At 41.2% G+C, this 14,962-nt stretch overlaps 1 protein-coding gene across 1 annotated transcript in view; it reads left to right on the top strand.

Annotated features, from left to right (window-relative positions):
- The window catches only part of Cpe (carboxypeptidase E), a 96,074-nt gene that overhangs the window by 80,063 nt on the left and 1,049 nt on the right, over positions 1 to 14,962 (top strand). The window contains exons 4-8 of the mRNA XM_027394064.2: positions 1,456 to 1,573; positions 3,690 to 3,872; positions 6,390 to 6,529; positions 10,313 to 10,412; positions 12,489 to 12,607. Of these exons, the coding sequence (XP_027249865.1) occupies positions 1,456 to 1,573; positions 3,690 to 3,872; positions 6,390 to 6,529; positions 10,313 to 10,412; positions 12,489 to 12,607 (660 nt within the window). The remainder of the gene's footprint in view (positions 1 to 1,455; positions 1,574 to 3,689; positions 3,873 to 6,389; positions 6,530 to 10,312; positions 10,413 to 12,488; positions 12,608 to 14,962) is intronic.

The raw sequence follows: 14,962 nt of genomic DNA, 5'->3' as shown, positions 1-14,962 counted from the left end.
TTCTTTGAGAATCCTTAAACATCATTTTTCTAATTCTCTTATTGTTTAATATTTTATTTATTATTAATATTATTATTAATATTTTGTGTATGTGTGTGTGACACGCATGTAGTGTCTTCAGAAGCCAGAAAAGAGTTTTAGATTCCCTGAAGCTAGAGTTACAGGAGGTGTGAGCTGCCCAAGATGGCTGCTGGGCACCAAATCCAGTTTCTCTAGAAGAGCAGAAGTGCTCCTGACCTCTGAGCCATCTCTCTATCCCTATTCTAAGTCTTTATAAACAGAATAAGTTGTAGGATAGAATTATCCCAGTGTGTTGTCGAGTACCAGAACTTATTAGTCCTATATAAATGTCTTTTGGCACCAGCTAACTGCATTTTCTCACAAGTATGAACAGCCTATGTGGAAATCAGAATATGTTTAATACTGAAAAACTTGATAGTCTAAAGTGAGTGTGTCCCTAAACTTTGTAGCCTGGGTTTGAGTCCTTGGCTATATGAACTTAGATGTACTTGTTACTTAACTGCACTTGGCCTTTGCACTTTGCAAAGGAATGAGTTTCTACATATCCAATAAGGATGCTGCAGTGCTCAATAAAAATGCTGTGTGCAAGACTTGGTCATAAACAGCACAGAAATACAAAAGATATAACGCAGGGTGCAGTTGGAGGTTCTGTCCCAAAAAAGCAGAACCAAGTGCATCTTCAAGTAAAACCCTTCCTTCTCATCAGAATGCTCAGAGGTCGGAAGTCTGTCTACTTAAGGGCTCAGCACACAAGTTGTTTTCCTCCAGATTCTTTTGTTATGAATTTCTTTTTATTTATGTCCAAGAAAGACCATGAATCATTGAAAAGACAGCATGAATTCCTGAAACTTGCTTCTGTTTAAAGTTTAAGGTTCCCGTTCCAAAGTAAACTGTTGTTTTGTGGTCAGCTTTCAATGAGATTTGATCTATTTTCTTTCTTAAGGACAAGGTCTGCATGCAATGGTTGAAGGCAGTTGGAAAAATAGTAAGAAATAAGGGGAAATAACATTTGCCATGTGTTAGAGCTGCCGAGTAGGGGAGGCATCGTTTTGTGGTTCAGCAGGCTTTTCTTGATTTGCTAAGGGTTATTATAAGGCTGTGTGGGCCATGGCAGACAGAGGAAGGGGTCCCAATGTGATTTGTATGGAGAGAGAGAGAGAGAGAGAGAGAGAGAGAGAGAGAGAGAGAGAGAGAGAGTTCCCCAGTGTGGAACTTTTAAGGAAATTTAAACACAATGGTTATTTTTCATAATAAGTCTGGGAATGTTGAGTGTTGTTCCTACATAAACATGCCCCCCCCCCCCCCAGTGAATTCAAACGTATTTGAACTATGAGCAGTTTCTGGTACTTTGGCTTTTCTGTGTCTTTTCTGTGATGTCACCAATGGCAGTAATTGCCATCTTTTGACTCATGTGGTCTTTACTCTTTGACACAGCTTGCTCCCGAGACCAAGGCTGTCATCCACTGGATTATGGACATTCCCTTTGTGCTCTCCGCCAATCTGCATGGAGGAGACCTTGTGGCTAATTACCCATATGATGAGACGAGGAGTGGTAGGTAGTTCTTCTTCTCCAAGAGGCGTAAGGTCTGCAGGTTCAAGTAAAGAGTTACAGCAACATTTCTTTACTATTGCTGTTGTTTGTTCTTTAAAACAAAATCCTACTCCACAGTCTGAGATGGCCTTGAATTTGCACTGTCCCTGCTTCAGTCTCCCTGGCATTGGAATAGGTGTGTGCCGCTTTGTCCCATACTCTACTAGGGAACCAGCCAATATAAATGCTCAAATTTATAAGCATCCCCAGATATTTCATGTGATACCGACTTAGAGAGGTAAGCAGTAGAATTGGCTTGCAATGCTCTGTTTTTTTTTTTTGTTTTTTTTTTTTTTTTTTTTTTTTGTTTTTTTTTTTTGTTTTAGATGAAGGACAACAGGAGCTAACTAACTCTTACAGAAGAGAAGGGAGAAAATGGAAGTCCTTTTGGGATCCTGTATCAGATAACCTACATATCAAATATTTACATTACAACTCATCACAGTAGCAAAATTACAGTTATGAAGTAGCAAACAAAATAATTTGATTTTCTTGGGGGGTCACCACAGCATGAGGAACTGTATTAAAGGGTCATAGCATGGGAAGGTTGAGAACTGGTGTACAGTCAGTTCTGGCCTCCAGAAAGTGGATCACATACAGACATTGGATAGATTCATGTACAACATGGCTTATAAATGGAGCAGCCTCTGATGCTTCAGACTGCTGTGGGAATCCTGACACCTATAGTGCTCTCACCTTTATGGCCCTGGGTCCTCTTCTGCTAGTGTCAGGGAGGGGAAGAGGTGCCTTGACTTTTCTCTAATGTGTTTCAGTTAAGCCTTAGCCAAAGCAAGAGAGAGAGAGAGAGAGAGAGAGAGAGAGAGAGAGAGAGAGAGAGAGAGACTCCCGAATTGACCCTTTCCCGGAGAACTCAGAAGGGTAAGATCTTTGTACAGGGTGGAGTTTTAGGGACTGAAAACTCAGATTTGAAGAAAGTCAGATTAGAAAGCACTATTAGATATACTTTGAGATTCTGTGGTTGCCGTTACCTGGGCAACTTGTCAGCCACGTATATTTTATAACACATGAGTGAGAATACAGGGTATGAAAAGAAACCTTTTCTATAATACACACAGGGAAAGTTTAGAAACACCTGAAGTTAAATGCTGGATGTTTGTGCATCAGTACTTAATAATGCTTATAAAACTGCTGATGATGAATTTTTAAAATTTCTTTTTAATTTCTTTTTGAGATAGGGTCTTACATAGCCCACGTAGGCCCAGAACTCATTGTGCTGCCAAGGATGGGCTGAAACTAGTGATCCTTTTGCCACTATCTCCTAAGTCCCGGTGTCACAGGCACTGTGCCCTACTGGCTTATTAAATTAGACAATTTTAATAATGGAAATATCCTATCTTCTCAGGTCCAGCCTACTGTGGCCTCATCTCCTATTCTTGTGAGGCTTTCAGTAGGGTAAGAACTCTATCTACTTTCTCATCCAAGTACTAACCAGACCCAACTCTGCTTAGTCTCTGAGGCAGGGGTATTTAGAGTGGTATGGCCATAAACCATGCTGCCTAATTTCTATATTTTCCTGTTAGGGGTGAAAATCATAGAACCTAAAAACTAAGTATATTTGACATTTTAACTTTCACCTTTCCTGAAAACTTTCACAGCTTTTTTTTTGGGGGGGGGCGGAGGCGGAGGCGGATTTCCAACACAGGGTTTCTCTGTGTAGCTTTGGAGGCTGTGCTGGAACTAGCTCTTGTACACCAGGCTTGTCTTGCACTCACAGAGATCCTCCTGCCTCTACCTTCTGAGTGCTGGGAGTAAAGGCCCACCACTTCCCATCTAGGCTTCTAAAGGCTGCATCAGCAGGAGCTTAACATTGAAGGCCTCTTAAGAAAACAAGCCATGGCTGCTCTTCCAGAGGTCCTGAGTTCAATTCCCAGCAACCACATGGTGGCTCACAACCATCTGTTATGAGATCTGGTGCCCTCTTCTGGTGTGCAGATATACATGAAAGCAGAATGTTGTATACATAATAAATAAATAAAATATTTTAAAAAAGAGAAAGAAAACAAGCAGTGTTCTCTGTCACTGTTCGTTTCTCTCATCTTGTGTTTTCATTTTCTAGGTACCGCTCATGAGTACAGTTCCTGTCCCGATGATGCAATATTCCAAAGCTTGGCTCGAGCATACTCCTCTTTCAACCCAGTCATGTCTAACCCCAATAGAACTCCCTGTCGAAAGAACGACGATGACAGTAGTTTTGTAGATGGAACGACCAATGGTGGTGCATGGTACAGTGTACCGGGTGGTGAGTTTCCCTTTTCCTCTCTGATTGTGCGACCTTGGCTTCCTTTATTCACCTTGTACAGTCAGAAAGCAATTCCCATCTGTAGAATTGTCATTGCTCCTCAGTCGTTAAAAAATAGATGGAACTTACAGCTGTCTCAGCAAAGTATTGTTATGTATTAGTTTGTTTTTATTGCTTTAAAAATCAAGGTGCTAATGTCTGAAGGAGTACACTGGAAGAACAGAAACTGAATGTTGGTAACTGACCACTTTTCAAGTTCAGCCTTCTTCAGTAAGAGTGCATTCTTATAGTAGGCGAGCTATGCCTTTCATTGTAAGCAAATGTATTAGAGACTACGCAATAGTCTTTAGCAGACCTTGTGCAGTGGTTTGAATGAGAATGGCCTCCATAAGCTCATACACTTGAATGCTTGTTCTCCAGTTTATGGGACTGTTGGGGCACACCTTCCCCCACAGCTGAGGCAGCACCTGGTTTCCTCTGGACTGCTGCAGACTCTGCAGAAGTTGTATTTGCTGAATTTTCCCAGCCACTAGGAGATGTGTAATTTCACCAAGAGATAAAGAGCAAAATATAAAGTAATTGGTAGTAACATTCTATATGACTCACCTGGTAACAAAACGGGGGGGGGGGAAGAGAGAGAGAGAGAGAGAGAGAGAGAGAGAGAGAGAGAGAGAGAGAGAGAGGAGGAGGGGAGGGGGAGGGAGAGAGAAAGAGAGGGAGAGAGTGAGGGAGAGAGAGAGAGAATTTAACTTCTGATTCATTATGCTGTAAGAAAACATTCATGTTTTCTATGGTACATGTTTCTTCTGTTTTTACTCATATTTTGTATTTGGGAAGATATGATCTGGTACCCCCCTCCCCAAACCCCATAAGTTGAGAAGATTATCTGTGTGAGCTTTAGGATTTAGAGTACATCAAATACATCTAGTGGAGAGTAATATATCTTCATTTTATATTAGAAAACAATTTTGCACTTTGACCCAAGGTACTGGTTTTATTCACAATCTAGAGAGTTGCTATAACCTAGCTTCACCTGAGAAGAGAACCTCAAAGAAGGGACTATCTAGATCTCATTGGCCTGGAGGCATGTCCGTGGGGATTGTCTTGATTGTTAATTGATGTAGAAGATCCAGAGTCCTGAGCTAGGCGAGATGGAAGAAAACTAAGTGACAGCCAGTGGGCATCAAGGGTGGATTCATTTAGGTTTAAAAAGAATTCTTCAGTAATTTCTTTGAAACAAACTTACTAAGCAAGCAGTGTATCACTGGCAGTATATGAACCAAAATGCATTAGTAAAGCACTGGTAACATAGTAAACATAGCAATGCATTAGCCAATCATTATGCCCCACAGTAACAGCCAAAGAAAGCTTGGCAGATCTTTAGCTCCCTGTCGTAGTTGTATTTCTATTGCAGTGACAAACACATGAACCAAAAACAGCATAGGGGAAGGAGAGTCTATTTGGCTTTCAATTCCAGGTTACAGCCCACCAATGTGGGGAGAACAGGAGGGATCTTAAGCATCTCTTTCCCAGTCAGGAGCAGAGGGATGCTTCTAGCCATGGCCAGATGCTCTCTGTAAAGGGTCCACATTACAACTGTCAGGAAGGCCATCTCTGTTAGAGGGTCATCTTGGGCTGTTCTATTGTTTCTGGGCTGCCAAAAAGGATTGGAGGTATGACCTCTCTAGTCTTGTAGCCATTGTCAGCCATTCTCCAGGAAGTGGGGATGGGTTGGGAGCAATTGTCAACTCCTAGCTGTCAACACGGTAATTTGAAGGTCGGTACTCTGGTTCCAGGAAAGCAATATGGTAGGCAACAACTTCCTTAGTGAATCTGAATGATAATCTAATTAAAATTATTCTGAGTATCAAATCTTCTCTGTGATTTAGATTGCAGTATACTTAACGTTATGTCTAATACAAAGTAGATGTTCCATGTTTATTGAATTAATATATGATGCTATATTTCATATCCTATAGATGTGTGATATATATGTATACATATATGTATATATGTATATCTTACATATCATATACTAGGAATGTACATATAGGTATGTATATATATATGTATATATATTATATATATATATCTTAAATACCATATAATAGGAGTCCTAATCCCTCAGGAATACACTTTGATTTTGTTGGGTTTAGGAAGGAATAGCATGTCATGGGACTCACCCAGTTCCTGCTCCATAGGAAGGCAGCTTAGAGGGATGCACATTTCTTTAATAGGTCACTAAGCTTGTCTTTCCTGAAGTCTATCAAGCACTGTGCAATGTGGATGACATCTGCTTTTGGTGGATGCATTAAGCTAAATGATCATTTAAGATACAAGGGTTCGTGCTTTCAAAACAAGAGTCCCCCAAGCATGTTTTTGGTTCCCCCATGGGAGGACATTTCTGTGCAGGTTCTTGTGAGTCAGCCTTTGACTTAAGCTCTTAGATGATCAGGACAGCATGCGTAGAGTTGTCACTGTGTGTACATACTCACTCTCGGTTTGGTGATTGTGCAGGGATGCAAGACTTCAATTACCTGAGCAGCAACTGCTTCGAGATCACTGTGGAGCTCAGCTGTGAGAAGTTCCCACCTGAAGAGACTCTCCAAAGCTATTGGGAAGACAACAAAAACTCCCTCATCAGCTACCTGGAGCAGGTAAACCCTGTATCTGGTCTTTAACAGAGTAGTATGTTAGACCCATAAAGGGGGTTCTGTTCAGGCAGGTTCATCTGAGTGCAGAGGCCACTATGGGAAATAGGTATCTGTAGTGTCTCAATTAGATGTTCATTTGCCATAGGTTCATGACTTCTCACTGAGAACTGATACACTGGAGAACTGTGAGATGAGACATCTTTGTTTCCTTTATTCATACTGTGCCAAGCAAGGAAAAGCTTAAGACACTCACTTAGCCGATCATCTTGGGCCTTTTGCAGTGTCCCAGGCAGGGTTAGGCTATGAGCAAGGTGAATGAGTCATGCAGGTATAGGACTAGTGCCTGAGTGAGTCTCCTGGATTTTGTGCTCCAAATGCTTCACTCATCTCTCACTAGACTCAACTGCATCTCAGGTGATAATTTACTGAGACCTTAGTACTTTTCAGGCATTGTTCTGAATATCTTACATGTAATAATTATGTAATGAATCCTTGTAGCAATTCTGTGAATCATGTGAGATCATAACTTCCACCCTCATCTGTGAATTAGAGCAAGAATTTGATATTAAAGAGGTCGATCAATTTTGCTAGGTTATGTACTAAAGACATCCAGGAAGTCTTGTTCTAGAGTTGTCTTGCTGTAACTGTCTCTCAAGACAAACATTTTTATCACAGTCACCTACATATCCATTGCAATATGGGGCTACAGAATTTCAGGGTATCTCAAGTCTGTCAAAATGAAATTAGTTACCTACTCAGGCTGGTCCTAGTGTTTCTATCCTTTCAATAGCATATGTGGATGCTGGTACCAGGGAGTAATAGTGGACAGACCAAAGGACATCACCCCTTGCTCACAGTGACTTAACTGTATTCAAATTCTATTCTCTATGTGGCCATTTTCACCTGCAGTCCACTAGAATGATGTTTATTTCGCACACCCCAGACAGTCTAGACTAATCAAACTGATTCAATATAAACAAATGTTCTTAAATAAACATTTAGTTACCGAATTGGATTCATTTCTGTTGCTGTGACTGAATACTCTGATACAAGCAACTTAGGAGAGAAAGAGTTTATTTTATCCCAGAATTTCAGGTCATAGCACATTGTTGTAAGGAAGTCAGGTGGCAGGAATGTGAAACAGCTCCTCATGTCCACAGTCAAGAGCAGAGGGAATGTATGCTTGCATCTGTAGGTAGATCAGACAACTCCTCATGCCCTCAGTCAAGGGCAGAGGAAATGCATGCATGTAGCTCGATTTCTTTACAAATATGGATTCATCTGATGGCAGAAGCAAGCTGAGAACAGAAGGGATGGAATCATGTGGTGCTGTTTCAGGCTATTTGGAAGGAGAATTTGCTCCGATTAGTGCAGTGATGCAAGCTGTGTAGAGACAGGAAGAAGTCTTTATGATAAAAGCACCCAGGCGAGCCATGGGATTCTCCCGATTAGGAATCAAGGGCGAGATGAGCGCTCATGAAGACTGCCAGCAGCTCTCTGCTGGAATTGTTTTCTTGACAATGGTGCTGATTAGGCACTGAACACCTGGGCCTGAGATCTAAGCAAGGCCTATGTTCCCATCTCCTGCCAAGTAGGTGATTAGGTCTAGTTTCCTTGTTGGTGCAGAGGACATCTCCTGCAGAGTTTTAACTGGGATGTTTTCGGGAACTCGAATTGTAAAGCTAATTAGAGCTGATAGCTAGTTTAAAAAAAGCTCCCTCTTCAATAGTGTTGGAGTAGCCTAGTTCTCAAAAATTCTCAAGGAATTTCTCATACTGCTTCATAAAGCACTCAAATCAAAACAGTCTAAGGATCTTGTTAAACAAGGGGTTCCTGTCCTGTCCTGCGGAGAATGACTCCAGTGTGCAAGCAATTTGGGTGACTAAAGCTACAAAGGTGTTTAAATGCGACCTGTACAAACAGACCTTAGGAACCCAGAGCATCTGCCTTTGTATCCTGGGGAATGGAAATGTCCTAAAGTCTAGGGAGAGATTACCACAGAAGGGGACAAGAAAACCAGGAGGGGACAAGGGTAGGAAAACAGCTTCTCCAAGCTTCAGTGAAATCTGAGCTCTGTGGTTTTCTTTGCAAAAACCATAAAATATCTGATAGAGGTTTCTAGTCCGAATTCCTGTCTATGCAGTTATAATTGCTTGCTACATTTCTTCTGGTTAATTTATTGCTACAGCAGGAGTTTTCAAACAGAAAATTTTCTCCATCAGAAAAAATAATAAAGTCTAAAGAGTAGTAAAAATATTGATGCATAGGAAAAATTACTCACAATTGGTGTATAAGATGTTCAGAGGCAGGAGGACAGTGAGTCCAGTGCTGACTTGGTCTGCATAGAGAGTTCCAGGACAGACAGGATACATAGTGAGGCTCTGTCTAGAGAAAAACAAAAGAGTTCAATCCATCTTCAGCTTTTTTTTTTTTTTTTTTTTTTGAGGTTAGAGAGACAGCTGGTCAGTTAAGAGCACTTGCTGCTCTTACAGAGAATCTAGGTTCAGTACCCACATGGCAGCTCAGAGCTGCAAAAATTTACACACACACACACACACACACACACACACACACACACACACACAGAGTCTAAAATGGGGAAAGGCATTTATTATTTAAATATATATTTCACTGCATATTCTAGGTCCTAAGTGGTTGGCACAAACAGAAAAAGTCATTAACTTTGACTCAGCATATATGTGCCTAATACAGACTCATCACATGTTTTTGTGTGATTGCATGACATACTTTTCAATGATGTGGGAATTTAAAAGTTTCATTTTCTGAAGCTTCACAAGAATCTGTGATGTCAAGATTACTACGGTATCTCAAGCTGGACAAAGGGCTTCTGGGCAAGTGACCCTTACAAACTGGGGCCATTTTGAATTTGTTCATCAATCCTCAACAAAAGTCCCTCATCCTGATTCAGAAATTTCCAATTTGTGGTGTGTCTGGTTTTCTGAGATCTCTGGATATATTCCTCCACCCTCTCTACAGTCTGTCTGACAAGGGGATGATTCGCTCACCTTTCCATTTAGCAAGCAAACCTTCACGTCTCCTAGCTCCAAGTGGATGGTTTTCAGTATTTCAGTTTTGGTTGGCTGGTTCAGAAACAAAAAAAACCAAACCCCAAAAGTAATCAGAAACAAACAAACAAACAAACAAACAAATAGTAAGAGCTTCTCTAGGCCCTAAACAAAAATTTAAGATGTGTTTCTTCTCTCACTAAATTAGTTCCCATCAAAAATTTTCTTCCCATTCTTAATTGGTATCCATTTCTCAGTTGTTCCGTTCACTGATCTATCATACCCTTATTTTCAGTCAAAACAGTATGGTTAATGAGCTTGATGCAAAGGTAGGCACAACTCACATATTTTCTTTCAGCTCAGCTAGCATTAATAGGTTGTGACAGAATTGTCAATCACAGCACTATAACGGGTTTGTATGGACAATCCTGTTTGGAAGAGAAACACACTACTAAAAATACATGGAGGCCAAAACGTCACAAATAAAACAAGTTTTTTTTTTTTTTTTGTTATACAGAATGTCCCCTTCAAATCTTTGCTTGACACAGAACAGGACATTCCTTCTCAGAAGGTGACTTCTCATTTGTTTAAGAAAAAACCCAGAAAAGAATGTGCACATTCACTGGCGGTTTGTGCCTGTTCTGATTCTTAAATAATGAGGCTGTACAGTTTATTTCTGGAAAACAAGGGGATGCTTGACATGAAACATTTTAAAGCCATTTCTATTATGATTTTTTTTTATTGTTTTTGACCTTTACAGATACACCGAGGAGTTAAAGGATTTGTCCGTGACCTTCAAGGTAACCCAATTGCCAATGCAACCATCTCCGTGGATGGGATAGACCACGATGTTACTTCGGGTGGGTTTTTTTCATTATTATTATTATTATTATTATTATTATTATTATTATTATTATTATTATTTACCTTGATCTGGAGGCAAGCACTATGAAAATGAACACAACTACTAATTATTGTAATTATAATTATATACTAATTCTAAGCATAGCAGTTAGTTGGCTCATCTGCCTTTTCACCCTCTGGGCCCCCCTCCGTGTTGTTTGTGAAAGTAAACAATAAAACCCAGGGAGTCTGTGGCTTGTAGAAATCTCAAGCCAGCAGGTGGCGCCCTTTCCCTAGAGTGGGCGGTCATATGTCTGCAGCCCTGCCTTGCTGTTGGGAGCTGTGGAGGTTAAACTCCCAGCATTTGGGAGTATCCCGAATGTGTTTCTGTTAAGCTCACTTTACTTTAACCATCACCCACTCAGAATCCTTCAGCCAGATAACAAAGGAACAAGAACACTCTTCTTGGTCCTTAGAACTACTTAACTTTTATTCTCAAAACCTCATTGTCCTGTAAAATTCATTTACACATTTATTTAACAATGTTCATCGCTATCCCACCAAGTCTTGGGATGCTTTTCAGCCAGCATTCTAGAAGCCATGCCAGTATCCTACTCTCCTGCCTCCATGGCAAGGATAGGGCTCAAGCCTGGTGCCCTCTGGCCACAGGATATCTATTCTGTTAACTCCGAAAATACTATTTACTCTGCACTCCACGATGTAAAACTGGGGAAGGGGGGAATCTAACATAGGGAATAATTCCTAGAAAGGAATGAAACAGAGGATTTGTAAGTGTTACAGCTTTGATGGGAAAGTTTCCCCTAATAAAATATTGCATCCCTGAAGGGAGACCCTCCCCCAACCCAAACTCTAAAGGGAGAGGTATCCCCAATGCAAGTGTTAGCTCTCTGAGGGGAGAGGTTTCTCCAATGCAAGGGTTAGCTCTCTGAGGGAAGAGGTTTCTCCAATGCAAGGGTTAGCTCTCTGTGGGGAGAGATTTTCTCTAATAAGTGTCACAGTTCTGAAGGGAAAGGTATCCTGGCAGTCTGGAGCCAAGAATACCACAGTCACACCATGCGACAAACTTCACACAAGAAGAGATTTATTGAGAGTGACACAAAAGGGTGACTGCCTCTGCTTGGTGAGAAGCAAAAGGGAACTGACCAGGACACAGGCTTTTTTATGGAGGGAGAAGTTTTCCAGGGTGGAGATATCCAGGGTTGGGATTGGTGAGATTTCAAGTCCTGAGCTTGAGGCAAGCCCAGGGATTTGGTGGAATTTCCAGCTCAGGGATTGGTGGATTTTGGTGGGTTTTGAAGCCTGAAGGTGAGCTTGGATCTTTTATTCTACTGTTTGGGCTTCAGGAATAGTGTCCTTTTGAGGCTATGGACATATGAAGGAATGAGAAATGAACCCTAACATAGAAAGTAAGGTGTGTTGTTCTGGAAGCCCAGAGATGTCTCAAGAAGGAGAGAGAATGGTCAATGATGTCCAGTGATTGGCCTTGTGAGTGAATCATTGGATTTGGCAGCGTGGAGACTCTTGACCAAATTTCTATTAACAAAGTGGGTGGAGTGAGTAGAGTTGGTCAAGGCAAGACTAGGCATAGAGCCTTGAGTGATGGAAAATATTCACATTTTAGTGACATGTTTCTGTAAAGCACAATTATCAATGCATCACTGACAGAAAGGAGATATTGGGCATGCCGGAAGATAAGGAGTTAGGGGATAAGGGATTTTTAGGGTTTTTTTTTCTGGCTGCTTTTTTTTTTTTAATGATAAAATGCCTTGTAGAGCACCAACTGAGAGTAAGGATAAGGGGGGTGTTTTAAAGGCCCAAACTCTTACCCATGCTACTCCCGATATGACCAGAAGACTCATGTATGATAAGGTTTATTAAATATTTAGCATGGGTGTCTCTGATCTAGCACTAAGACATGAGGCTTGTGGGAAGGTGCTTGTCCTCTTTCCCCTAGAATTTCATCAGAGTAGGGACTTGGTGAAAGTCAAGCAAGCTAATGATGTTGTTGTGACTACCACCATGTGACTACCCTTTCACATGTGTGCCTGGCTTTGATGCTCTGTTCCCTGCAGCCAAGGATGGGGATTACTGGCGATTGCTTGCGCCCGGAAACTACAAACTTACAGCTTCAGCTCCTGGCTACCTGGCAATAACAAAGAAAGTGGCAGTTCCTTTCAAGCCTGCTGTTGCGGTGAGTAGTCATGGAAGTAGCTGAGAATATAATCCTAATTGATCTAATAATAACTTAGCACTTGCCACGGTCAATCATATTTAATCTTTACTCTAGCCCTATAAGGTAGGCACCACTATTATATTCCCATTTAACAAATGGAGGTCTAATAAGGTGAGGTGGCTGGCTTGGTCATGGTCTCTGGCTTCTTGAAGAGTCTCATAAGAACACAAAACAATACCTAAAACATTAATTTTAACTTTCTAACTTTGATTTCAATATAAATGGGGTTCTGTTCCAATCAGCTTTCTATCTGAAACATCCAGCACAGTGCCTTACTCAAAACATATTAGAGAAAATGCCAGTAAGATAATCGTAGGCATTAACTAACATCTCTTAGGAATACTTGATGAGGTGTGGGGAGATGACTCAGCAGGAAAACACTTGCTCCCCACGTGTGAATACCAGAGTAAACAAACCCAGATCCCAGAGTAAACAATACCAGATCCACAAACCCAAGAGAGCCATGGCAGCCATCTAGGATCCATTGCCAGACGACATGGCAACCCACCTGGAATCGAGTGCTTTGAAGGAAGAGATGGGGGACCCTCAGTAAGCTACCAGCTAGCACATTCTAACATGAAAAACAAAAATCCAGAGACAGATATTGGGGTTCTTCAGGCTGAAAATCAGAAAAGCAAAGCAGCCAAGCAGCCAAGCCACTAGTTGTTACCTCTACCCCAGGCTGAAAGGGCTGATCCTGTCTCAATGATCTCTCACCAAGCCTCATACCAAGCCTCTCCTCAGCATGCTGGAGAATCAATGTCTTCTTATCCTCAGTATGGCTAGAGAATAATGCTAGCTCTGAGACCATGTTCCTATCTTAAATACCTTTCATGAGTCCTGGGATTAAAGCCATGAGCTCTGTTATTGTTTTAGACTGATTCAATCTCGTGTAGCCCTGGATAGCCTTGAACTCAGAGAAATCCATCTGCCCCTGTCTATGAGTCCTGGGATTAAAGGTATGTTCTCCCACTGACTTGTTTCTATGGCTAACTGGTATGGCTGCTTTGATATTTTGATCTCCAGTGGCTTTAATAAATCATAAATAAAATATCAGCACAGCACAGCAGTTAACTCTGGATCCTGCCCTAGTGAATAAGGTGGAGAACAACAGAAGACTGCTGATGTCAACATCAGGACCATATGGTAGCCTGCAGAATTTCCAATAAAAAGGCTGGCTGGAGGGAACTTCACTGTAGTTTTGTTTATACATCAGGGATTCATGCATGTGAGCACATGTGCACTTGTATATACTTGAAACATGTATGCACACATGCACACAGGACTACAAATACAGGAATACAAAAAAGAGAGAGAAAAAATATACAGTGAGCTGAATACTTCAGAAAGTATGTTTCCATTTTCTTTTGGCAGGTGTAGGTGGTGTTTCTGTGGCAGGGCAGGGTAGAAGGAAGCGAACATCTGAATGTGTGTGATGTGTGTGCATTCATGGAGATCCCCAAAGTTGACACTGAGTGTCCTCAATTGCTCTTCACTTTATTCCATGAGGCAGTGTCTCTCACTGAACTGGAGCTTGCCAATTCTGTCTATTCTAGTTTAGCATCTTCCCCAGAGATCTCCTGTCTCTTGTCTTCCAAGTGCTGGAATTACAGGTAGCCCTCACACTTGTGTGGCTTTTTGTGGACTCCTGGGATCTGAACACTTTTTATGCATGCATAGCAAGGGCTTTATCCACCCAATCATCTCCCTAGTCCATCACAAAGTGTTTTCAATTAATTTTGTCAGGAAAATGATGGCAATATCCATATTTCTCTGGGATCAGAATTCCACTACCATTTTATATTATATGATTGGGACCATGAGAATTTCCAATGGAAATATGTGCTTGAGGAAACATCACTGTAATTTTGTTTGTATACTGGGAATTCAGAGATAAATAACTCTTTTGTGTGTGTGCTGTGTGGTGCAGCCATATAACTATGCCTCAGACTTGCTGAGCAATGGCTCCTACCACTGAACTGGCCTCCCACCTCCAAACACTTGTTTTTCCAAACAAATGATCTTGAGTTTTGAAAATGGTTTATTATATTTGATTGCATGTACATGAGGCTGTGAAACCTGGAAACAGGGTAGCCCTAGGCACAGACTAGGAAAGGTTCAATTCTTTTCCTCCCTAGTTTTTCAAATAGTCTGAGGATGTAGTGAGCAAAAGTTTACAGAACCAATAAGCAGGTACTGAAGTAGGCATATACGTAAGATTCCTAAGTAGGAACACTTAGTTCCGTGTAAGACAGGAGATGCAGGAGAACTGGGTGGGGTCTGTGAGTGGATCCTCATCTATGTGTGCAAGTT

Source organism: Cricetulus griseus (assembly GCF_003668045.3).
Source record: "Cricetulus griseus strain 17A/GY chromosome 1 unlocalized genomic scaffold, alternate assembly CriGri-PICRH-1.0 chr1_0, whole genome shotgun sequence".
In the NCBI taxonomy this organism is placed as follows: domain Eukaryota; kingdom Metazoa; phylum Chordata; class Mammalia; order Rodentia; family Cricetidae; genus Cricetulus; species Cricetulus griseus.
Note: the sequence above shows the minus strand (reverse complement) of the source record. Positions and strands in the feature narration are given on the sequence as shown.